This window comes from Taeniopygia guttata, chromosome 1 (assembly GCF_048771995.1).
Source record: "Taeniopygia guttata chromosome 1, bTaeGut7.mat, whole genome shotgun sequence".
Taxonomy (NCBI): Eukaryota; Metazoa; Chordata; class Aves; order Passeriformes; family Estrildidae; genus Taeniopygia; species Taeniopygia guttata.
In genome coordinates this window covers 33729722-33754499 of record NC_133024.1, presented here as the reverse complement: position 1 = coordinate 33754499, position 24778 = coordinate 33729722, and the positions used below count along the sequence as shown (strand labels likewise).

The following is a 24778-nucleotide window of genomic DNA, read 5'->3' as shown; positions in this document are numbered from 1 at the left end:
TCTTTCCTAACTTTCTGCCCTGATCTGACTGAGCAATGTCGTTTAACTACTGTAGTTCTTGACCTTTTCTTCCACAAATTAGCATAGGAATTTCCATCTGCAAAGGCAATGTGTCTTAAGAGAAATCCTAGCAAATACACCCAGAAAAATAGTAACTTAAGTCCAGAAGCATCACCTCTTCTTAACCTTTTATTACATTTCATCCATTATATTACATCCTAAAATCAGGGGTGACTTGGCACCTGTTAGATGGTGACACTAACATTGCCATACTGTCATCGATAATCTCTGCCACACTTTGAGAAGGTCACAATGGAAATGGTTGCAGATCTATAAAGCATGGTGATCCTAAGAGCTGCCTGATATGGCCCTTAGGTACTCATTTCTGCAATGCAGTTCATGAAAATTACAAGTAACAAAATTCAGAAGAAGTAGCATGTTTGCTAGCAGCAAGGGGAAATGCAAGAGAGGAGATAAATGGTTATATTTTTAAATTCCCTGTATTCTACTGCAAGTGCCTGCCTGATCTGTGCTTCTAAAAGAAATCACAATAGATTGCTGAAAGCTCTCAAGCCTGCTCCCATGCCTAAACTCCCCTTTTGGTAGGCAGGATTGCTTCATTTTTTCCCTCAGAAGATTGATGAAAGCTGGGATGCTCTCAGTATAATTGCATTGTTATGAAGGGAAATTCAAAGCTCAGCATAAGCTTCACTCTCGAGAGTACAATCACCAGCAGCAACAAATAAGGTTCAGAGAGAGGAAGTCTCCATCCTCCCTGCAAAATATGGCCAGTTGTACCTGGAGAGATGAAGGAAACTTCAGCAAAAAGGATGGCAAATGTACTTCTGCCAAGTCTGGTGCCTGAAACCTTAGAGATACATAAGCAAGGGAGAAGGCAGGGATGGGAATGGACATGGGCTTCATTAACTGCCTACTTCGACTTGGAAACTTAAATTTTATCCAAGATGCATTTCAGTCACTAAATTGCTTATGTGGAACCAGGACTTCATAGTCCTGAGATGCATCCATGTCTGCTAGACTGCCACTTTGAAAGGATGTTTCAGGGGATATCATCCTGGGTAGGGAATAGAGGTGGGAACAAGTGATTTTTGTTATTCTTCAGCCTTTTCAATTTCATGGCAGTTGGGGTCTTCTGGCTCCTGTTCAGAAAGAAACATAAACTTGAGGCTTATGCGGGTGTGACGGTATCTTTTGTCAGTGAAGAATAACAGAAAAAGTAAGTCAAGAACAAAGATGTAAAGACCGCAGTAGTAAGAACTGAATAAAAGACTGTTTAAAAAAAACCAACTAGCATTTACTTTTCTATGCTTTTAAGTCAAGTTGCTTTAAAGAAAAAAAGTTCTAACCACCTTGAACACTGACAGTTTCAACCTGCATCTATGATGCATAGATTTCTGAAGTTTTTTCCTAAAATTTAATTATAAAGTATGTAAAGTAAATTATAAAATATTATGCCAATATTTTGGGTTTGCACTCAAAAATGAAACTCCCAAAACAGTGAGCTTTTTTACCACCTCCTGTCTTGTCTCTCTTCCCCCCACCCCCAAAAAAATTAAAATATCAAGTTCTTTTTAATATAATAAAGTATGTGTTTTTCAATAACTTTTCTTTCATTCTCAGTTTCGAGATAAAAAGCACTTAATGCTGACCCTGGAAAATTGCATATAGAATTTGAAATCATACCACAGTTATGCTGTACTGTATGTACAAATAGATCTCAAAGAAATTTGAGATCTCAAGGAAAGCAGAAAGCAATTTGTCTATCTAGCTTGGTGTAAGGGAAGGAACAGACAGGGTCATTCTTCTTAAGGTATGCTGGAATCCAGCCAGAATTCAGGAGTTCCTCTGGAATAATTCCTGGATGCTTTTTCCCAATCGCACTCTGACTCAGACCAACAATGATGCTCTCCATTTTATGTAAATTCACCAGCAACAAGTACTTGGAAATTAACTGGCAATTTTGTTAATTATATATAAACCAGAACACAAAACAACTCCCACCCCCAACAAAGCTGTCCTGATTCTGTAGATTATCACTACTAAACAAAGTAAAACCAAAAAATAATAGTGAACCCCCATGTCCAAAATACCATTTGGAAGTGGCAACATAATCAGATTTGTATGAATAAAGATGTCAAGATTGGTTTAGTAAACAGACCATTCAATAATCTCCAGTTTCTTGGATTTTACTGCTTAACAGCAGTTAAGCACATCTAAGAACCCAATAAACATGCAATATGGTAAACTACTACTGTGAATGCTATGAATTCAAATTTTTTTCATTTTCTGAGGTGATAAACTGAGGACACCTTTCTACTTTCACTTCAAAATCAATTTTGTTAGTGATTTTGCTGAAACAAAAGAAGGTCTTATTCAAAAAACTACCATTAAATGGAAAAGAAATACTGTGAATAACTTACAAGGGCTTCCAAATTTCGTATCAACTACTATGCAACAAATAATACTCAAAAAGCAGTAGAAAATAAATAAGAAAAATGGAAAGATCTGCTCAAAGACATGTTTTATTTTAGCGGATACTAAGTTTCCATTGAAGTGATGTTGCAGAAAGTTAGTGGCAATTTGAATTTAATGAAGGACAGCTGAAAAAAAATCATTATTCAAATCGCCCCCTTAAATCTCTAAAGGCACCTTTCATGCACATATCGTGAGGGGGAGAAAATGCATAGCTGAGCAGATATTATTAAAATAGAATATATACTAGACTAGAAAACTGATAAGCAGTACCTAATAAGTAAAACCCTCTTTACTTAAGAACAGATAAAAGTAAATACCAAGATTTTATTCTCAAATCATTCTTTATTTTAAAAAAAAAAAAAAAAGTGTAGGAGAGGATTCAAACTTCCAAGATTTAATCACTTTTACTATCAAGGGAGAGAGGGAGAAACCAAACCCTGCCCTGTTCCACTGCAGCGAATCTAGATTTACATATATGAGAGCAGAGTTTTTTCCACTCATCCAATCCTTATTTTAAGGAGTTTTGGCCTAGCAGAAGCTGTAACCTCAAACTCAAGAAGCCATTAAATTCCTGATTGCTGGAAGCAGGAAAGATATTCCAAGGGAAATATTACTCTGTACTCTTACCAGACTTTATCTCTAAGCATCAACTATGGACTTCTATCATCTGCAGAGGTACAGAGATCCTTTGGGACTTTCATTCTCTCTCCTGTGGCCAGTTTTAAGTTTTACGAACCATTTAAAGTGACTGAGTCTGCTAACACCAAATGTGACTAAATTTGCTTTTTAGGAGGCAGACCTGGTCTGAGCTTACAATCCCAAAGGCTCCACTGTGCAGAGATGCCACACATCAGCACACTCAGTTCTGTTTTACAGTAGCAGGACAAATCCAGACAGACCACAAATTCTCAGATATTCACCAGGGTTTTTAGTGAGACCAATCTTTAAATAGCATGATATGTGCTTTATCTTACACATTCATCCAGTAGCAGAGACCAACAAAGGATGACAGCAGAAGTTAGAAGTGTCTGACAGTGAATAATTTCCAAATTCTCAAGTGAGGTTTTACATGACTGTGTTCCCTGTAACAGCAGATGACTGGGTTCTCTCTCCTGAGATTTATCCCCTTTAACCCAGTATTGCCATTCTGCTACAGTAATGGCATTTAAATATTTTTAGGTGGCTATCCAGTGTTAGAAATCACAGTTCTTTACTCATGACTGGCTTTTTCTGATTACCTATTCTGCAAGGATCAACAGTTTAAAAATAGTAAATGTTTATCCAAATAGGAATATCCGTAAGTACCTCAGAAATAAGGACATGGTAGGGAAGAAGAAACTGTGAGAACTGTTCTGTGGGTGAAAAGGGAGCCCAAAAACATGGAAGAGCACTCCCTTACCCATCCTTCCCCTCCCAAAATATTTCAAGACCTGGGCTTTTCTCAGAAAATCTGACACTGGTGGCAGAGAAGGGAATAACATAGCAGTCAGACTGAGAGGCAGGTGGCATAGCAAAAAAGAACAGGAGTGAACACCTTCAGGTATAAATTAAGTGGAGACAGGGACAGAGAGTTATTTATGCAGCAGAGATAAGTACAACTAGGGTAAACTCAGGAGCTGACACCAGAGGCACAAAAAAGGGGATACTGAATCTATGTATAAAAATACATATACATAATATATACTTGTGGGAGGAAAAATCTTCAACCTTCCTGTGGTTTTTGCTTTTTCTTTCATTCTACAGCATCCTATTTTAGATGTCTTCATCATACATTATAAACAATTCAGAGGAATAGAGAATGTTTAGCCTCTAAATGAAGCTGCCCTGAAACTCAGTTCTGAGCAAAGACAGTGACATTGGAGCAGCTTGCAGATCTGACAGCTCCTGCAGACTGTCACTGTCCCCTTGCTCCGCAGCCAGAGCCCAGCTCACAAAATTATTCAGCAAAGGGGTGGCCCAGGTCACCAAACCAATGTAGCAAAACCCTCTTCTGAAGTTACATCTGTGATGGTGAATATTTTTTTAAATGTCCCTTTCTCTTTCCACAGAGGAGTAATATTCTGTTCTGTCGTTCACTGTCCTGTAACAAAGCCCCAAGGTTGCTTCAAGAGCTGACCAGTAGCATGGGCACAGAAAAGTACAAACATGTGATATCATGCATGGACTATTAGCTTTATTATGGGTTAATTGGGTTAATTACTCTCAGTGCAGCACTTGTTCCAGAGCTGATATGCTCAGTGTATCCCTACACAATGCAGTCATATTCTCCATCTCTCTGCTTCTCACCCTTATTTTTAAAATGGGGATAACAGCTTTTCCCAACTTCTTCACAAGGATCTTGTGAAAACACATTAACATGCTGAGATGCTCAGATGCTGAGGAAATCCAGTGAAGCATCCGAGGGAGGAGAGGTGGCCCTACTGTGGATTACATGAATAGGTACTGATAGAATGACTGACAGAATGTGTCTGAATCTGTAATTAATGCTAAACCCTTCAAGCAAATATTTAGACCTGTGACTTCACATAAGATGATGAGTCTTGATTCAAAAAAGGCAGATGTCCACCAAGGAAAATTCTTGCAGGGTCACTGACACAGAGAGATGGATACCGAAGCTCCAAGAGTCACCAATAAACAGGGTGGAGCATCTGTTTTGGCAAGGCTCAAATCCCAGGAACAGATGATAGAATTTAGGTCTGTTTGCATGAATAATTAAAGCTCTGGTTTTCAAAACCCTGAAAGCAGAGTACTGTTAGACCTATAATTCACACTCTTCCTGTGACATGTAACAACTTATCAATTATGTGTTTTACAGGAAAATTATATTCCCTGCTTCCTTAGAGAGCCCCAAACAAACAAAAAAGCAAACAAATCCTAATTTCCATTTGTTCACAACTGAAAAAAAAAGTTTCAAACAGCAAAGAAATGAGTACTTTGTAGGGAAGAGTAACGTCTACCAGCATTCAAAGAAGCTTCTTACATTCATTTCTTGTGAATTGCCTGTGCAAAACTTCCCTGATATATAAACTGTCCCAGTCCCAGGGCAGGATTCCCGTGCTTATTTAGAGTGGCATATGAATGATACCAACAGGGTCAAAGGGAAAACCCCAAGAACTTCACAGGAGACATTCAGAACTTTCCAGGAATAAATCTTTGCAGAACACATTTGCTAATATGGCTGTTTATAGCCATTTATGTGATAAAGAGAGGCTTTTAGGTTCCCAGAGCCCTTTAAGTGCAAATGACATTATACAGTATGTATGTACTGAATGAAAAATAGGACTTGCAATCTAAAAGTACCAGTGAAAATGCCACTAAAACATATGGTCTATTATGTTAAACAGATTTTTTTCAAGGTATTAAGGAAAAAGGCATTAGGTATAATACCATATTCTGTGAAATGTTGTAATACTTCTACACAGCTTGGGCTGTGCCCAGATTCAATCCTGTTTTCATTTGCATTTTGTCTGGAAGTCAGCAGTAGCTCTACCTATCTTATGGATGATAGTAAGGCTCTGCAGAGGGATCCAGGCATGCTGGATTGATGGGCTGAGGCCAATTGTATGAGATTCAGCAAGGCCTAGTGCTGGTGCGGGGTCCTGCACTTGGGTCACACAACAACCCCAGGCAGTGCTAAAGGCTGGGGGCAAAACAGCCAGAATCCTGCCCAGCAGAAAAGACCCCTGGGGTGCTGGTTGCCAGCAGCTGAACATGATCCAGTGTGTGCCCAGGTAGCCAAGAAGGCCAATGGCATCCTGGCCTATATCAGCAACAGTGTGACCAGCAGGACCAGGGCAGGGATTGTCCCCTGTGCTCAGCGCTGGTGAGGCCACACCTCAAATCCTGCATTCAGTTCTGGGCCCCTCACTGCAGGAGAGACATTGAGGGGCTGGAGCATGCCCAGAGAAGGGCAACAGAGCTGGAGAAGAGTCTGGAGCAGAAGGGTCTGGAGCACAAGTTATGAGGAACAGGTGAGGAAGTCAGGGGTGTTTAGTTTGGAGAAAAAGAGACTGAGCTGGGACCCTCTTGTTCTCTTCAAATGCCTTAAAGAAGGTTGTAGACAGATGGAAATTAATCTCTTCCCCCAGCAAGTGACAGAATGTGAGGGAATGGACACAAGATGCACCTGGGGAGGTTTAGTCAGGATAGTAGGAAAAAATTAGTCACTAAAAAGATAGACGGTCATTGAAACAATGCCCAGGGAAGTGGTGGAATCACCACTTTTGGAGTTGTTCAAAAGGCATGCAGATGACGTGGTTACTTGGCTTAGTGGTGAGCAGTGCTGGGTTAACTGTTGGACTCCATAATCTTAGAGGTCTTTTCCAAGCTTTATAATTCTACCGTTCCAAAAGGTTAACTAGAATGAAATGTGTGTTTGGAGTACCTAGAAGGAAAGTCTTGTACCTGTGCGTCTGTTGTACGTTACCACTTTGCTACAGACTTGGGCAACACTGAGAAAACCATGGGATATACCTTCAGTTCAGACACTGTGTCAGAGCTGGCTGCCCAGGTCTCCTGTACCATTAGTCAGGAGAAACACAGCCTTCCATAACCCAGTCCATTCATATCAGTGTAAAGGTGAACTGTCCTTCAAAGGTGTTTATAGCTATCCAACAACATAAATCTGGACAGATGAATTACACTGTCAGCATCACTATCAAATACTGCTGATCAAGGCACAGTTTCTATCTTTTTTCTGCCACAGCTGCTTCTCCCACAAAGTTTCTTCTATGGATTTTTACTACAGCATGAGGAAAAATCAGGGTGCTTGTTAACATATAGTGAGATACCATGATAGGAGTTACTGACCTCTAAGGAAGAGTCCTACTTTTCCAGTTGAGCTCCCCTTCACCTGTTTGCTACATACACATACGTTTTTTAAAGTTATATACTCAACTTCTTTGGTTTCCTATAAAAAAAAATATTAGATCAGTGCTTCATTTTACACTGCGGCACATCTATGAGAAAAATAATGAAAACAAATTTGCTGACTTTACTGGGGACTAGAAACACATCTAAGCAGTCATAAAATATTTTCTGGTTATTGCAGGTTGTAAATAAAGAGCAGAGCTAACCTGGGTTTTGTGTATATCACCATAAACCCAGAGTGTTTGACTCACTTGTGTTTGACCTTAGCATGGAATTTCCCATGTCAGGAGAGTGTGGCTTTTGAGTAGAAATATCCCTGGTATATAACCCCCAAGCTAAGTATAGTCTATCACAAAAACTGTACTCAAACGGTGCTTTCCCTCTGGGAATAATAAATAATAAATACTGTAGAAATTGGATGTGCACATTGGTTTTAAACTTCAGCAACACTGTCAAAATGCTGCCTGGCTAAATGAGCACTTAAAACAGAATTTTAAAATTGTGTCCAGAAGAAAATTAAGTGTTTAATTTTTTTTTGCTCATAAACCTCATAAGCTGCAATGATTTTAAGTAGTTAAATCTATATTTGCTTTTCCATAAAAGTACCTTTAAGTAATTGCTCTTATAAAGATCAATACTAGGTTTCAGCTTAAACAAAATTTCTATAACCAAATTAGAAAGATTTTGCTCTAAATTATGCACTGTTGCCTGGGACTGCTGCAGAAACATCCTGGTGCTTTCCATAAAACAAAGAAAGCAATAAAGACAGCAAATATCCTATACATAATGTGTGCTTAATGAGATTACTCATTGTAAATAACTCATGCAAAATGTTTCCTGATCATGATGTCAAGCAGCTATGTGGGTCAGTCTGCAGATAATGGTTTTGAGCAGCTTAATGTTTATCATCAAAATTTTTAAATGTATTATCAACTTATCTTCAGGGTTTCTGAGCTTGTTTTGCAGTTTTGAAACCCTTCCCTAGTTTCACTAGGAACTGCAATGGGATAAAGGTTATATTATATTTATATAAACTAGGTATATGTTATATATGTTATAAACTAGGTATATATATTTCCCTATCAAAGGGCTATTGCCATTTTAAGAAATCTTCTATCCCAGTTCTTCCCTTCTATTTGATAAAATAGTGGAGTAAATGGCTTTGTTTGCCTTACCCCTCACAAAATTTTCTCCTAAGCCTAATCCCTTCTGTTTACAGATACTCTGCTAGCCTATGCCTCTATCTACCCAAGCATGAAGCATTTGCTGCCCTGCTAGGATGTGCTGTGCTTTGCTGCTAATCCAACACTACCTTAGCCTAGTAAGCCTAATTTTCCCCACTGAATCCGTAAATCAGATTACAGAAGAGAATCTTCAGCACCTCCAGCTACTGCCAACAATAGGAACAGCATGTTTTTCCCCAGGGAAGGCTAAGGAGGAGTGGTGAAAACAAGAAGAAAGCATCAGAGAGCTATCCAAGAGGAAGGGGGATCTAAGTGGCTATTTTAAAAAGCATCTTCATAGCTGTCAGTTGGTAACAGATGCAGCATTGCAGAGTACAGACAAGACTTATTTTAACCACGCCTTTTAAAGAATTGGACAAGAAACTGCATTGAGCACTGGGCAAAGAGAGGTACAGGAGCCTTAGGAATGAAGATCTGCAGGAATATAAAGACCTAGCAGAAATATTCATGGCATTATTTTAATACCTCCTTTAAAAATAAAGCTGGGTTTTAGCACTCAGAGTTTTCCATTGCCATCAAATACTGAGGTGAAAGACGGAAGAAGCACTGTTTTAATAGCTCTGTTCTCAAATGTTTTACTTTATCCACAATGAGCATTCACCACCACCTGGATTGTGACTAAAATGTGTTAGCCAACAGGGGTTTAATAAAAAAAGACTTAAAGCTTAGAGAGTTCCTGCAAAATACATTTCTTGGAGTGCAAAGCAATCTGTTTATTTTATAGAGCACATCTACACAGGAAAAGATGGGACATCGTTAGGAGTCACTAGTCCCAGGAGACAGCTGACTTCTGCTAAACAGAGACTTCTATTTGTTTTGTGTCCTGCCAAACAGAGACTTCTATTTGTTTTGTGTTTAACAAAAGCAAGACTGGTTTCAGCAACAATTCCTCCATGCTCATAGCCCTAGACCAAATCAGAATATGCATGTTTCAATATGTTTCTGCTTGGCTCCATATCATGTCAGAACATTCTTTACATAGAGCACAACCACCAAAACTAACTTGCATCTTCCAAGTCATCTTCCAAAAGTACAAATTTCTTTAAAACAGCTCCTGTGAAGTGACTCTCAACACAAAAGCCTTGATTTGTTTAAAGCAGGAATGTTTATGGGTTAACTCTCTGATCAGGCAGAACTAAATTCAGAATTGTGCAGGGCATTAGTGCATTCCTGTGCCTCCAGTGTTTCCAAATAAATGAGGAAAAGAAAAAACAGGAGTAACTATATCCTCTGCATACACATCTATCCCATGTAAATAAAATAAGAACATATGCAGGTTCAAAGAGGAGTGATACTTGCTCTCCTTATGCTATGGATATAGGCAAATCAAGAGGCAGAAAGTTCAGCTGCAGCATTTAGCTGCAGAGCAGCCTGGCATCTATGTAGATCTGCAGTCCATGAGCCATGGAAGCAGGTACAGCTGCTGCATTTACCCTGCAAGGACCTTCTTTAGGTTCACCTTCCCTTAGAGTCACTGTCCCCTTCTTCACAGTGAGGGGGCAGCTGATGCTGAATGAGGCTCTGCTTAAGGCATGTGCCAGATCTTTTCTCTTTTGTGCTCACACCCCTTTTACTGCTCCTTCCTGCTGCTTCTCCACGGCAAATGATGCCCAAAAGGGATTTTTTTCAGTGGGCTAGAACAGAGGGCCAAAGAGCTCTGCTGAGAATGCAGCAGGGAAATGCAGAGGAATCCTATATATGCTGCAGGGTGATCTAAGGTGAATTCTTGTGCTGAATGCCAAGCTCAAGAAAAGCTGTCAAGTGGGCTAGAAGGAAAGACAGCCCCAAATGTTTTTGCAACACAGGTGCAGCTTCTGACACTGCATTATCTTTACATAATGGATCTAGCTAGTGAGCAGCCACAGTGATAGGGAGGTATAGTATAATAGCAGTACAGTGAACTTCTTTTGGAGTATTATATATCAAACACTACAGTCCTTTGGAAGACATGACTAAAAATGCAAATACAGACAAAGCCACCCTTAGGTAATTCCCTTGATTAAACTCTCAGACTCAAAATGAATCTAATTAAGGACATTGTGAAGGCACAGAAAGTCGGTATGCACTTATGTCCTCTTTTCCAGATGGTGAGTTGCCAAACAGAATTGAGAATCTTAACTGCAAGAATCATCAACAAACTCAAACAGGATTTTAAATTAGGGATGGCAAAATTCGGACTGTTCCATAACAGCAATGCTGCCAGATCTTTTGGTTCTTGCAGTAGATGCAAAAGGCATTCCCAAGGGAGAACACAGTGCTTTTTACAAAAAATGCTGAAAAAGGAGAGCCCAGACACATGCCATCCTCAGTGACACAGATAGCACAATTGATGAAACAGGATACTTTTTCTAGCAGTTTTTTTTTCTTCATTGTTTGACACTGCTCCCTCCACCACTGTTGAGAGACATCCAAACACATGATGTTGTCATCTATTAGAGTTGTCACAACTGGACAGATGTCTGTTTTTTTCCCCTACAAGACTTTTATAGGAGGCAATATGCTTTGATGTGTCACTAGAAGTTTTCATTTCATTAATCAGCTTTCTATAAAAATGCTGATGTTTCATAGATATTTTTCTGTGATAAAGGCAAGTCAGCTAAAAAACACTTTGAAAAAGTGTTGAAAAAAGATAGGGAAAAATATCGACCACTTAGAAGTTAATTTCTGTCTGATTCAATTTGCTCCAACTGTCTGCATTAGTCTCCCAGGAAAATAAGTCTACTCAAGTATAGTAAAATGTGCCTATAAATATGTGATACAGATAAGACAGACAGAAAAATCTGTTTGGCTGCGTCGAATATTGTTTGATAAAAAAGAAGCAGAAGGTACTTGGGAATTACAACTTATTTGCCTTCATTCCATTCAGCTTCTATAATCAAGAAAACATATAGATAAGAACAAGCTTCAGGTAGGCAATTACCTCAAGGACCACATGTTGTATTCTAGAATCAAAAAAGTAGCAACCAAGTGAATGGTTGAAATATATTCTAGTAGAAAGTTGGGTTGGTTTCTTTTTCATAGATTCAGAATTGTCTGGGTTAGAAAAGACCTTAAAAGACCATCTAGTCCCACCCATGGGTAGGAACGCCTTTCACTAGAGCAGGTTGCCCAAAGTCTCATCCAGCCTCATCTTGAGCACTTCAAGGCATGAAGCATCCATAGCTTCTCTGGGCAACCTGTTTCAGTGTCTCACCAACCTCATAGTAAAGAATTCTTTTTTATGTCCAGTCTAACCCTATCCTCTTTCAGCTTAAAAATATGACCCCTTGTCCTGTCGTTAAAGATCCTATTAAAAAGTTTGACCCTGTCTGCCTTATAAGCCTTCTTTAAATGGGAAAACACCACGGTAAGGCCTCTCTCCTCCAGGGCAAACACTGTCTTTGCTGAAGAGGTGCTCCAGCCTTCTGACCATTTCCTTGGCCTCCTCTAGACCTGCTCTAATAGGTCTAAATCCTTCTTATGCTGGGATCCCAGAGCTGGGTGCAGCACTCCAGCTGGGGTCTCACCACAGCAGAGCGGAGGGGCAGAATCCCCTCCCTCACTCTGCTGGCCACGCTGCTTTGGATGAAGCCCAGGATACAATTGGCATTCTGGGCTGGGAGTGTACACTGTCAGTTCATGTCCGCTTTTTTTATCCACCAGTACCCCCAGTTCCTTCTCCTCAGGGCTGCTCTCAATTTATTTCTCCCAGATCTCACAGTATGTACTGACACTGGTGATTATCTTGACTCAGGTGCAGCACCTTGCACTTGGCCTTGTTAAACTTGATGAGGTTCACATTGGCACATGTCTCTAGCCTGTGACACTCCCTCTGGATGGCATCTCCTCCCTCCAGCATAACAACTGCACCATTCCGCTTGGTGCTCTTTGCAAATTTGCTGGAGGTACACAATCCCACTGTCTATGTTGTTGATTAAGGTATTGACTAGTATTGGTCACAAAACCCGTTTCCACTCTAACAGTTTTTAAAAAATAACATTTGAAGTTATTCTGATCTTAGACAATTTCTCATGCTTAGCAAGACAACAAAGCTCAATCCTCAGTTTACCATTTTTTGTGACACTATATTAACTATGCATGCGCAGTTATCCAACAAAAGACAAGCAAAGAATATTCAAACACTTGTTTTTTATGGTTTAAGAAACAAGTATCCTAAAAAATGTCCAAGGTATTTTAAGCCACTATGTAAAGTTAGGTCATGATGTTGCATTGAGTGCAATTGGTCTTGATTTGCCACAAATGTCCAGCACAGTTCCAGTTCTCAAAGCCTTACACTACCATTCTTGTGCTCATACTGCAACCCTATATAAACACAATATAATTATATAGTGTGTTTATATATAAACACATAACAACAAAACCACAAAATATAAATATAAACACAAACCAACATAATATATTGTTTATCTAATATAAACACAGAACAACATAAATCACACCACAAAGTCAGTCCAAAGTGTTTGCAAATGGAAACTAATTATTAGAGTGAGTTAACAAGTTACTGGCCTAGAGCCTCACCTGGTAAAAAACTGGGTAGCTCAACTGTTCAGTTGATATTTTTAAGCAGGTCTTATCATAGAGATAAACAATAACATAAATAATTTTAACATAATATAAAGACAATCAAAGCCTCAGAGCTTACAATCACTTGCAAGATTAGTGAGAGACTGAGGGAGAGTGACAACTTGAATTTGTTTCTCATTCATCTACTCATAAAAAGTGACAAGTTGATAGCTGTGGACCAACATCATGCTGTGGTCCAGAGCCAACGGAAATGTCAGTGAAATCTTGCCAATTCCTTAGGTGCAATAAATCATCATAGCTCTATTAGTCAGCCCTCTAACTTCCAACACCCAAAGATTTGGCTCTATCTACAATGCATGCTGAGACAAGATATAAATCAAAGCAGTGTCAACTTGACCGCAGTTAGGTTTTCTCCTTCTCAAATATCACTCTGTCTTTCATAGTTAAAAGCAAATCTCACTGAAGTCATCTAATTTGCAAGAGGAGGAAAGCATTTACAGCAAAAATTTCCTATAAACTCAGCAGACCAAGTTTTGCTTATTATCCATCATCCCAAAAGCTGTTGTTACCTATGCTGGGCAGATTCCCACTTAATAGTCTGTAAAGCACTTGGAATCATCATTCTTTTTTCCATGAAAATGTGGAAAAGGAAAGATGCATCTCCCCTTCCCTGCATCACCACCTGGATCTGGATGGCTCCCAGTCACCACACTCAGCTGGGGCCCAGTTATAGAAATCATCAGTAACTCCATGCTCCGTCATCACCCTATACCACACTTTTCACCGATCCCCTCTGGTCCACGTTGAATGCATTCAATTCCTAGAGAGTCTAAACTCCTGGAGAAGCACTGCTAAGCCACAACCCAACACATCAACAGTTTAGGCTTTCCAAGGAGCTTGGTCTAGACGTGAGACTCATTACTGTTCTTTCTCAAATGCATTAATTATGTTTACCCGCCCAGGGCTACTCCAAGCACAGAGACTTACCATTCAGTCCCTCAAATCTTTGTATTAAAAGGCTCAAACTTACGGTAGAGTGCTGAATGGGTATCCAGGCAGGTGTTTCGACTGAGCATTTGTGAGATGGGCATCTGCCATGGCTCTGCTGCAAATAAGTGAAAAGGGCATTACACACAACACAGTACGTGCTGCAATCTCTAGGCGCAATGGGCTCAATTCCACAGGGAGCATCTAGGAGTTTGCTTGTAGTCATCACACCTCACAAAGTCATTTTCCACTGTCATGTAGGAAGAATTATCTGCAGTTTGCAGGACCAAAAAGGCCTCTTGAGTTCTCTATTAATTTTGCATTGAAGTTCTGGGTTACGTGGATGGAAATACATCCACTCTCAACCCCAAGCATGTGCCATCTGCCTTCCCTCCACAGTGGAACACTCAGAGAATGGTGGAGCGTTAGGAGGTAGAGATTGGCTTTTCTCCCCCCATTTCATGATAGGCTGCATTTTTTCCACGATGTTGTCTTTGAACCAGTGATAGATGCAGTCTGAAACACCCATCAAGGCTATTTTCTAGGAAGAGTAAGTATGCCTCAAATTTTTAGGGCATGTTTCTTTTCTGAGCAGAACGCTCTGCTTGCTCCCCAGGTGAGTCCCTGGAGAACTTGAGCAGGTACCCAAGACTTCTGCTGTTCCCTGAAACTTTGCAGAACAAAAAGAGAGAGGGGTTAATTTAAAGTCTAACATTCTACATGGCAGTGCAAGATGCAACCATCAGGCCTTCAGGCTGATCTTCCTGTAATTTCCCTTGCATTTGCTGTGATTCAATTACATTTCAGCCAAGGTTTGGAGCCCATCAGAATGAATTGCACAGCAGATTGGGTCAGACTCCCTGAAGAAAAGTTCAGAATAAATCTGGTGTCTGCCACCATTACTCTCAGCATTTCACATAAGAGTCAAACTATTATTTAGCTTGCTGAATTGGAGGACTCTTGTAACCAGGTATTTTCCTGAAGCTGGAAGTAGTGGAAAAAAAAAGCTTTCTTCTTTTTATTTTGAGTTAAGCCCAATATATCACAAGCAGCTACATTGCACCTTTCTTTTCCCCATGCTGAGAGTAAAGGAGAGAAAGCTCTGCAAACACTAATGATTAGATTTCAAACAATTTTCAGTTTTGATTCTAATTTTAAAACTACTAGTGCTTTGTTCTTTATCTCCAAAAGGTTAACATTTGTAACTTGTAAACTTTTACAAGTTTAAAAAAAAAAAAAAAAAAAAAGTGTCTATCAGATTAAACTTTGTATTCTCCACAACTTAACACTGGTTATCTTTAATGTTTTCAATTAGACAACTTTAAGAAATATTCCAAAAAACAGCTAGCAAGCAAGAGATTTATTTTCTTTTTAGATGAAAATTTAGAAAGTCCTGTTTAAAAGGATTTGAAAAAGTCACTGCTATCTACTACTATGGCATCAGAATCCCGCAGGTGTGTTATCTCCTGTAAAGAAGGGATGAATGCAACAGCAAACAGTGTAATCCTATCAAAATAATAAAAAAGTAAATTAATTCTGATTAAAAAGATGTCATGAAACACAAGTAATTATGTTTTACTTTAACAATTGTACACTTTCATTCTTTATTCCAAGGCAGGTTAAAGGCGAAGAAATAAATAATGTGCTTTGGACTGAAAACATTTTTCTGATTGAAAAGCCTGATCTTACAGAGGAAACTATGTATAACTTTGTCAGAAGACTCCTCAGAAAGATTTCCTCACATTTTTAAGAGGAAACTTTTGCAAAACAAAAGCTCCAAATCTCATAGCAGGAGGGGCTTATTCTGTTCAAGTACTCTTGTCTTTGAGATTCATACCTAAATTGTCCCAAAGCCTAGAATCCCCTGGCACTTGTGCATATTCAAAGGTCAGAGACGGCAGTAACTGGGAATTGTTCAGAAGCAGCAGTTCTACAGAGTTCCCAATTTTTCAGGGCAAGAGTTGTGCTGGTTGTTCCTCTGGGATGTAGAGTGACCTGTAGCACTTGGCCTTTCACAGCTGGATATTTGAATTACTGTGCTGGTAACATGACATTGCACTGGTGCTGTCTGAGAAATGCATGTAGTTCAAGGGCAAGGATTGAACACCTTTCTTCTAAAGCTTTTTGGGGATTTGAAGTTGGATTATTTTTTTCAATTACAGCTCATTCTTGTCTGAATGATTACTTCTTTCTGTCCTGTGTAAAAAACAATGCTTGTCACACCTTTAGTACCTTAGAACCTCGCTTAATTGAAACAAGTCTTCAATAGAAGGTTATATATCAGCTGCTGGTAACACTTTTCATCCTAAATGCTCAGGGCTTTTTAATAGCCAAAAGCGCCAATATTTCACATGTAGAGAAACCAATTTTAAAAAATAGCCAAAAAGTCAACACTACCTAAAGTATTCTGCAGGCATAGGCAATACAAGTAAGCATAGAAATAAATACATTGGCAAATATTTACAGGATGTAGAAGGAATTAATTCAAATTGATTATTGCTGCTAACATTTTCCTCAGCTTAGGAGTTTGGTAAGCAAAAAAACTACAACCGTTGCCCACCACTACACTGAAAAGGTAAAAATCTCAAAAGTTATGAGAATCCATAGTTTAAAACCATCTTTCTTCAAACAATCTTCAAGGGAGGAAGAAGCACCTCAAGTTTGTTTTTCATGTTCGCCAATAGTCATATGCAAATACACCTTGCCCTGCTGTTTGGAAGAATACATTCCAATAAAAGTTTTCTCTATCTTTAATGGAAAGAGAAGGGGCTGTTTCTCCATAGCTCATAAATGAGTGATTTCCAGTGTCTTGCTCTACTCCCTTTCTTTGAGGATACTCAGCATCCTGCACTAGGCTTCACCTTTGAGACAGCTCCAGCACAGTGACAGACACAGCCATCCAGGCAGAGACTTTATCACAGCTTAATGAAATCAAAGCCTTCAAAATACACAATAAGATCTTCAGCTTGTGTAATTTTTGTATAAAGAGACTTTGGGACACAAAAGAATAATTTCATTCTTATTGCTGAATTCAGCATCATTCACAGCTTTTTTCCTGGATTGACACTTCAAACACTTGATAAATTGCACAGCAACAATACATCCAGGAAGCAATGAAGCGATGACCAAAGTCAGATAGAGATGCTACCACCACATTCAGCTAGAGACAGTGCAGTTTCTTCTCCGGAGGCCCTGACACAGGTAATTCCCAAAACCTATAGGTTTATCAAACCTTCAGAAATGCAGACCCCAGGGGTAACCAGAAGACAGAAAGGCACCAATCTCAGAAAAAAAAAAAACAAAAAAAACAAGGCTGCAAGCCCTTCAGAGTCCATGCACAGCACCTGCCTTCTTAGCAAGCAACCCTTAAGCAAGCTTTTTTTCTTATATGCTTTTCTCAGTCAGGTGTTAAAATAACTGACTGCTACCAGCACTATTTAGGAACATCAGTATAATGTATTTGGAAATGCATTAACACAATGCAGAGTGGTAGCGCATCACTGCCCACAGCAATATTGCAGAGGGAAATAACTGCACACTGAATATTGAAGGTGAGAGCTTTGTATATGGAAGGTGAGAGCTGTGTAGCACTGCACAAGAGAGGTTTCAGGAGACAGAGATGCAACTGCACCTCAGCAAGCTACAGGTAAGATTTCAAGGGAAAACTCCTCTTTTGTGTTCAGTGACTTCAGGAGCAAGTAGGTATATCTTATTGCCACTTTCTCATAGGCAGGGAGAGATTTTTATATACACAAAATACCAATATCAATACCAAATTTGGATGGCCAAATATTAACATGATTCTGTCTGGAGACACATTCAGAGGCAGATCTTAGCTCTACAGGAAGATGGAACAAAATCCAGAGAGGATATTTAGGAATATAAAGGTTCAGGGCTCATTGAACTTCAGGACTCTCTAAGATCTGATTTAATATTCTCTCTCAGAGAAGATATTGCTGATGAAAGTCAAAAGAAGTCACAGGTCATATTCCATATTAGTATCCACTGAAATGGCTAGGAATACAAATAAAAGAAATTGTGTTCAAGTCCTTGAGTGAGGTCTCTAGTAACAAAAGCATTGGCTGAAGTCAATCCCAGTGGAACATTCTCAGCTACTCCTACATGTCTTTCCAAATTATCTTCTCTGATGCTTTGGAGATATGAAAATTGTAGATCTCAACTAGAGGTCTCAGATTGAGCAAAATATAACATACCAGGCCATACCCCTGGCCTAATGATTCACTCATAAATAACCATTCCGTTATCCTTAACTGCACATTATCTTCTCATTTTCCAGAAGTCTTGCATCAGGTGAATGGACACAGAAACGAATTTGCACAGCAGTATCAAACAGATTAACACAGAAAAGAAATACACATTTATGTTGAGAACAAGAGCCACAAGACAGATCTTTTCTGCTTTTCCAGATATGCGAAATGTATAAAAATGCAGCTCACCTTGGCACTGGGAAGTTATCTTCCCACCTTCATCCAGGTCCTTCAAATATCAGAAAAAGGACCTGCTAAGGATGTATATAACTCTGCTACCATTAAGCAGCACTATTATTGAGGCAGCATCAAGCACTCGTTTCCTTTTTCTTGCTCAGTGTCTTCTTCCACCTTGCCTCACCTCTGCAGCTCTCCACTGCTGTGTAGTATTGAGCCCCAGCCACACCCGCCTGAGCTGTTAATTGAACATTTTCTGCCCTCAGTTTATAGAGCTCTTCATAGATTTATGAAAAAATATCACCCTTCTCCTTTAATAGCTCATAACCAGTCTCAATAAAGACATCTCTCTAAAATCACCAAATCTTAATCTAATGAAATCTATTGAAAATTTCAGTTGCACTAAACAAGATCAGTGCCCAGAAGAAATTAAGTGTCACCCAGAAATTGAGATCAAAGTAATTCCCTTCCATTCCTGCTGCTGCCATAGAGACCAAGGGAGGGGGAAGAAGGGAAGAAGACATTTTACAGACCTAATTCTTCCTGAAATTTATAATTAACTACAAGGGAAAAGGGACTATTATCACATTTCTAAAGAATAAAGGAGGAAAAAGTTGAGCTTTTGACAAGATATAATTACCAGACATTACATATGCAGTGCACATCGGTTTGTTCTGTGTAATTTTCTTGAAATTCCCCCCCCAAAATGATTTTATTTTTCTAGAAAACACAACATGTGTCTCATCAGTTTACATTCATAATGTCTTAAATCCAAACGCTAGAGGCTCACAATATTTGTTCCAAAATTTAACATTGGTAAATAAAGATTTGAAATAAACACTCAGATCCACTCCCCATCTGTCAAACATCCCTGAGCATGTTCTCCAGCTAAGATCAATGGTAATCAATGAAAAGGATCTTCCTACTCTTCTAAGCCTGTGTAGTTTCGCCAGCAGCCAGCCCATAGTCATCAAAGCTGTCCTCAAGTACCACTTTAGAATAGACTTTACTAAATTACATGTAAATTTTATGGATTCAGCACTATTACACTTTTAGAGTCTGGCAGGAAAACACCACAGTTTTAAGTGTTCATCAGCACCTAATAATGACTATAGAAAAAGATTTTGATTTTTGCTAAATATGGATCGCTGGGGGAGAAATCATTATGTTTCCTTTGTTTTCGGTTTGTTATAGCCAGGAAATTCAGCACAAAAAAAAAACCAAAAACCTTAGCTACCCAGTTTATGACTCCAAACTGCAATGATTCAAAGCCTGGAGTCTTGGAAAGAAAAAACAAATGTTGCCCAGATCTATTAACAATATGCAGGCACAAAAATGTGGTGGTTTTTTTTGTTTGTTTCATATCCAGCTACATTTAAATCAAATCATCTCTACAGCTCGGTTAGTTTTGGTAAGATTATACTAGTTTGTAACACCTGAGGCACTGGTTAACCTCAGTATCTATAAAGAGCTTTATAATTTCCTAATTTTGGGACTGATCTCTGCCTCTCGGACACATACAGCTTATCTTTCAGGAAGTCCCACAAAACAAACTGGACCCTATTCTTTTTAAAATCTCTGTATTGAGTATTTTTTCAGATTAACATAAACAGGGGAGAAAGGATGGGACAACGGGCCTATGACAAAGTCACCTCAGCATAAAAATAGCTATTTTCATGAGTATCAGGCCCAAATAATCAGTAATTCAACTGAACCTTCTAGTGGATTCATCTGCAAAGTGGGACCAGCAGCTAGCACACAGTGTGTGGACCTGCTCCTCATCTCCAGCAGACAACCTGAACTCATCGACCATTCTGCCCTACTCAGAGCATCTTAGAACTGCTTCTGCTGCCACTCTAATGCTCAAACAGTGAGGTCACCCCAGTGGTGCCATCTGCATATTTTTCCATTCTTCAGCTATGTCCTAAAAACACCCTCCAGACAACTGAGTTGGTTTTGGGAGCAAGTTTTGTAGGCTAAATGCTGAATGATGTTTTCTTTCTCACTTGTAAAATCCACAGTATCCTACAGGGATACAAGACCTGCTCCTACATTTCCCAAACACAGCATACTATCAACAGGGATTTATAATGATATACTTAATGTAGTTTCAAAGTGAACTAGCAAGACAAATTTTATAGCTCCCCTCTGCTTTACTCTTAACTTCATGCTACAAAGTGGGGTGATGTGTGTGTTGAGTGGGAGAGACCTACAGAAAAGTCATAGCACACCCAGGGTATAAGCCAAATGTTTGTCCTGTCACTGACCACTGTAACTTATTTTCCATGACCATCATGCATATTGTGAGTTCTGATCACACATCTGTTCAGCATTTTGCCTCAAGTGCACATAGTGGTGTCCCCTGTTCCATATATATGGCTGGATCAGCAGAAGAAAATAGGATAGACAGATGTTGCTGGCTCCTGGCAACTTTGTCATTGAAAATTGTACACATGCAACTGCACGATGGGTTAACAGCATAAACAAGCTTACTGCTTTTCTTCCCAGCATCAATACAAAATGAGGGGGATTTCCTTCTGTCTATATTTCATTGTTTTAAATGTGTGAATTAAATTCTTAGAAAAGATGCTGGATGGTGCTTAGAAAATGGCAGCCATGAAAGGAGATTGTTAATTTTTCAAGCTAGACTAATACAGAACTTGCAAAAGCTACAAAAATGAAAACAAAATGCTGAACTTCTTCACTAGTGGAATGAACCTAGCCTTTTATTAAGACACACAAAACCCAAAACCAAAACAAAACAAATAACTAACAATTTTTTCCCCATTTTCCAGTCATGTGAATAATCACATTTTCAATTAATTGCTCCCCAGGGATCAGTAACAATTAACTTAAATGTAAGACCTGTCTAGTGAATAATCTTGTGTAAATCTCTACTTAACTGGAAACTAACAACAAGAATCTCTAAAAATAAGTAAATGTTGCAGAATTTTCAATATTTTGATGGCAGGAATTTATTTTTGTAGCTAAAAAACCAAATTCAAGCTGAGTGTTCTCCCTAGTTCTGAAGGTAAATTCTCTGTTTCACAAACTGAAAGACACAGTTCTGGGACACAGGAATCCTACTGCTGCCAGTGCTCAATGCTGAGAACTTGAATAAATTTTGATTATTCAAGTGGTGTCTCTTCTTTGTGTACATATTCTCAAAACACAGAAGCATTCAGGTGTTAAACCCCCAGGAACTGGGGGTTCCAGGGGAGCAACTCCCATTACAGTGAGAAACATCGAGCTATTTATTTTCTTTTTCACTAGTGGCAGCTCCTGTTGTATTCACAAGTCTGTAAAAGGCAGAAGGATGGAAGGAGAGCTGGTACCTACAGGAGAGGACAGCATGTTGCCTTCGACTGTTGGGAAGCACAGTGGGAATGTTCTTCCCTTTCAAAAACTCCTGGTGCTCCCGCTGGGATGGAGGCTCAACCTAAGCTTGATTTATACCGAATTCTTTCTAATGATAAAATAATGCCACCAATTAACATGCTTTATGTGACTGTAAAGGAAAGATGCTATGTTGGGAACATGATCAACTAAAATAAACCAGGACAACCATAAGAAGCTGTCCTTGACTGATTCAGCATTTCTGTAGCCCTGTGTTCAGAACTGCATGGAAAAACAAAGGAAATAAAAAGAGGAAGAATTTGTACAAATTAATATCTTAAATCTATCTTAAACATACTTTACACTTTGGCTGAAAAACATCAGTAGGATTTAAGATTTGGCAAGGTATATTGGAAATTAATTTTATTAGATGTCATCTTTTACCACACAGAGTTTAAAGCCCAATCTGTACTTCCATTGAACGTAATGTACAAGGGCACATTCACTCCACCACAACATTTATGTTATTTTCTATAATGTGAAAATACAAAAAATTCCAGACTAAATTTAATGACCAAGTGTCAAAAATATCAACTCTTTGAACAGTGTTCATCTTCTGCAGTTTAAAAAGTATTTATCTTTTGTTCCATTTTTATTACTTAAGATCTGAAGAATAAACCTGATGTATTTACTCCCTCTGACATCAAGATCCACTTTTTCAAGACAAGGAATGGCAATTATCTGCATAAATCAGACAAATGACACAGCAATTAAAGACAATTAATAGATCTGAGGTCAAAAATGATCGCACTGTTGCTCTGTAGACTTAATTCATGCTTATCAAAATGATTTTTTAAAAATAAAAAATTTTCTGAAAAAGGTCTGCTCTTATTACGCTAGTGAAAATTGGCATAAACAGATAAAAAAATCTTAGTGCGTTAAAGGAAGAAGAGTTACTCCAATAAAAATAAAGCCAGTAAAATCAGATTATGGACCAACACAGCACTAGTCCAGCTATTTAAATATGGCACAAAATAAGATGAGCAAATCACTAACTTATTTAGTTTCAAGCTGTTGCAATATGAAAGTGTTCTGAAACTAGACTTTTGCCATTATTCAGCTCAATTACATATGATATTATGTTGTATCCACATGCCTGCAAATAGAAAGCAATGTACAATTCACATTGTATCTCATTCCAACACCAACATTGGCAGCAAAGACCGAATATCTGGAGTTGAATATTTGAGGCTCACTCACATGCTTCATTTTCAGATCCTTTCAGACACTCAGTGCTGAGTTCAAGAGACAGAAAAGCTGAAAGGAAAAATGTGTGTAGAGGGAGTTGGGAGCCCTGCTCAAGGCAGCAGCAGTAGTGACCTGGCAGTGAATCCATGTTTGTTATTTCCCAGAAGGCCCTGGGAAAATATTCAGTGGAAAACTTTCAACACCAATTCATAAAATAAATAAATGACGTCTCTCTCTACCTATATAAAAGGTACTGGGACATGTTCTCTTCCAATTATACCATCTTAAAACTTAACTTATTCCCCTGTCCCTAAATCCAATTTCTACACACCTCCATCCCACAACCTCTAGCTGAAGCATGGATGCAATTGTAGTTACCAACTGCACAACAAAACATGCAGAAGTAGAGCTAATCACAGCTCTTCTTTTCAACTTTTTGAACTGGAAGGCAACAATAGGGCATGTAAAAACTTGATGTTTAGCGTGATCCTGCATCTCAGCTTTGTTCAGCATTGCTGAGCACCTCCATTGCTGAGCACCTTCCAATGGTATTGCATCAACAGATGCCTCTGCTCTGCACCAGGGCTGATTGAGGATATAGTCTCAGATTCAGCACAGCTTGTGGGAGCCAGGAAGACCTGGAAAGAACAGGAAGTGAAGGAAGCCACAGCCTCCTCCAATTTATCCTCCTTCTGTGGCCTCATTCACCTCTTGTTCTCTTCCCATATGGGTTTCTCCATCAGCAAGATGGGAATGACAGCTGGCATCTGTTTCCATGGCTCCACTGCACTCTCTGCTCTCTACAGAGGCCACCCACCACCCCCCTCTGCTGCCCATGAGTGCCCAGGGTCTATCTTCCTGCCCTTCTCCACATTACAGATGGGGGTCCCCATTCTGCACAGCTGTGACACAAAAAATGACAGCAGTGATGATAGCAGTGCTAACCCCTGCTTTGCCTTATCATTTGTGCAGCCTTCAGGTGTTCTGGCCACCCTAGGCATTTTGCAAGTCCTGTGGAAATTATGAATTTCATCAAAAGTAAGGCAGAACAAGGAACACTGTGGTGAACCCCAAAGCTGGATGTCCCCTGTTAACTGCTCCTTACAAATCCCACCATCACCACCACGTGCAAAAGCGGCTGCAAGCATGCACTGAGCTGCCTGCCCTGTAGCAACAGAAGGGGAGTTCCCTTATCATTGCCCTACCATTTAATATTAACTTAGTTTGATAAGTTTGAAGATGTCTCAAGGAATCATTCAGCTTATCCCTACACCAGATCTTTAGGTTGGCAAGTGTCCCTAACCCTGATCCTTAGCCTGATGTCGCTGTTGTGGAAAAGATATTGTCTACATTCATGTTCAGAAGAAAATATTTAGAAGGACTGTTTCCAAACAGTCCATCTAGATCTAAAAGCAGTATAAGAGTGCTGAATCGGGACCTAGGAATTTTAATTTTTTAGGCCTAGGGAAGCAAAGTAATCTATGGCTTTTTTTTTTTTCCAAAAAAAGCCACAATAAGCCACAAGAAACTTACATCGCTCCAATCAGAAACACCATGACTATCTAAACTACATCTGATTGGCCTCCTTAAAATCCTAAGACCCATATAATGCCCCTTTCTTTATTATTC

General features: G+C 39.2%; 1 protein-coding gene across 26 annotated transcripts in view; it reads right to left on the bottom strand.

Moving 5' to 3' along the window:
• Nucleotides 1–24778, bottom strand: part of DLG2 (discs large MAGUK scaffold protein 2) — a 988777-nt gene that overhangs the window by 808769 nt on the left and 155230 nt on the right. For 18 of the 26 annotated variants that reach the window (XM_030286703.4, XM_032751275.3, XM_032751277.3 and 15 more), the window contains one exon: nucleotides 14164–14238. The exons of 5 other annotated variants lie outside the window; for them this stretch is intronic. In XM_030286703.4, coding sequence (XP_030142563.1) covers nucleotides 14164–14238 — 75 coding nt within the window. Of the gene's footprint in view, nucleotides 1–14120; nucleotides 14143–14163; nucleotides 14239–24778 lie in introns of those variants that run through there. 3 more of the 26 variants (XM_072937154.1, XM_072937165.1, XM_072937178.1) reach the window with 2 other exon arrangements.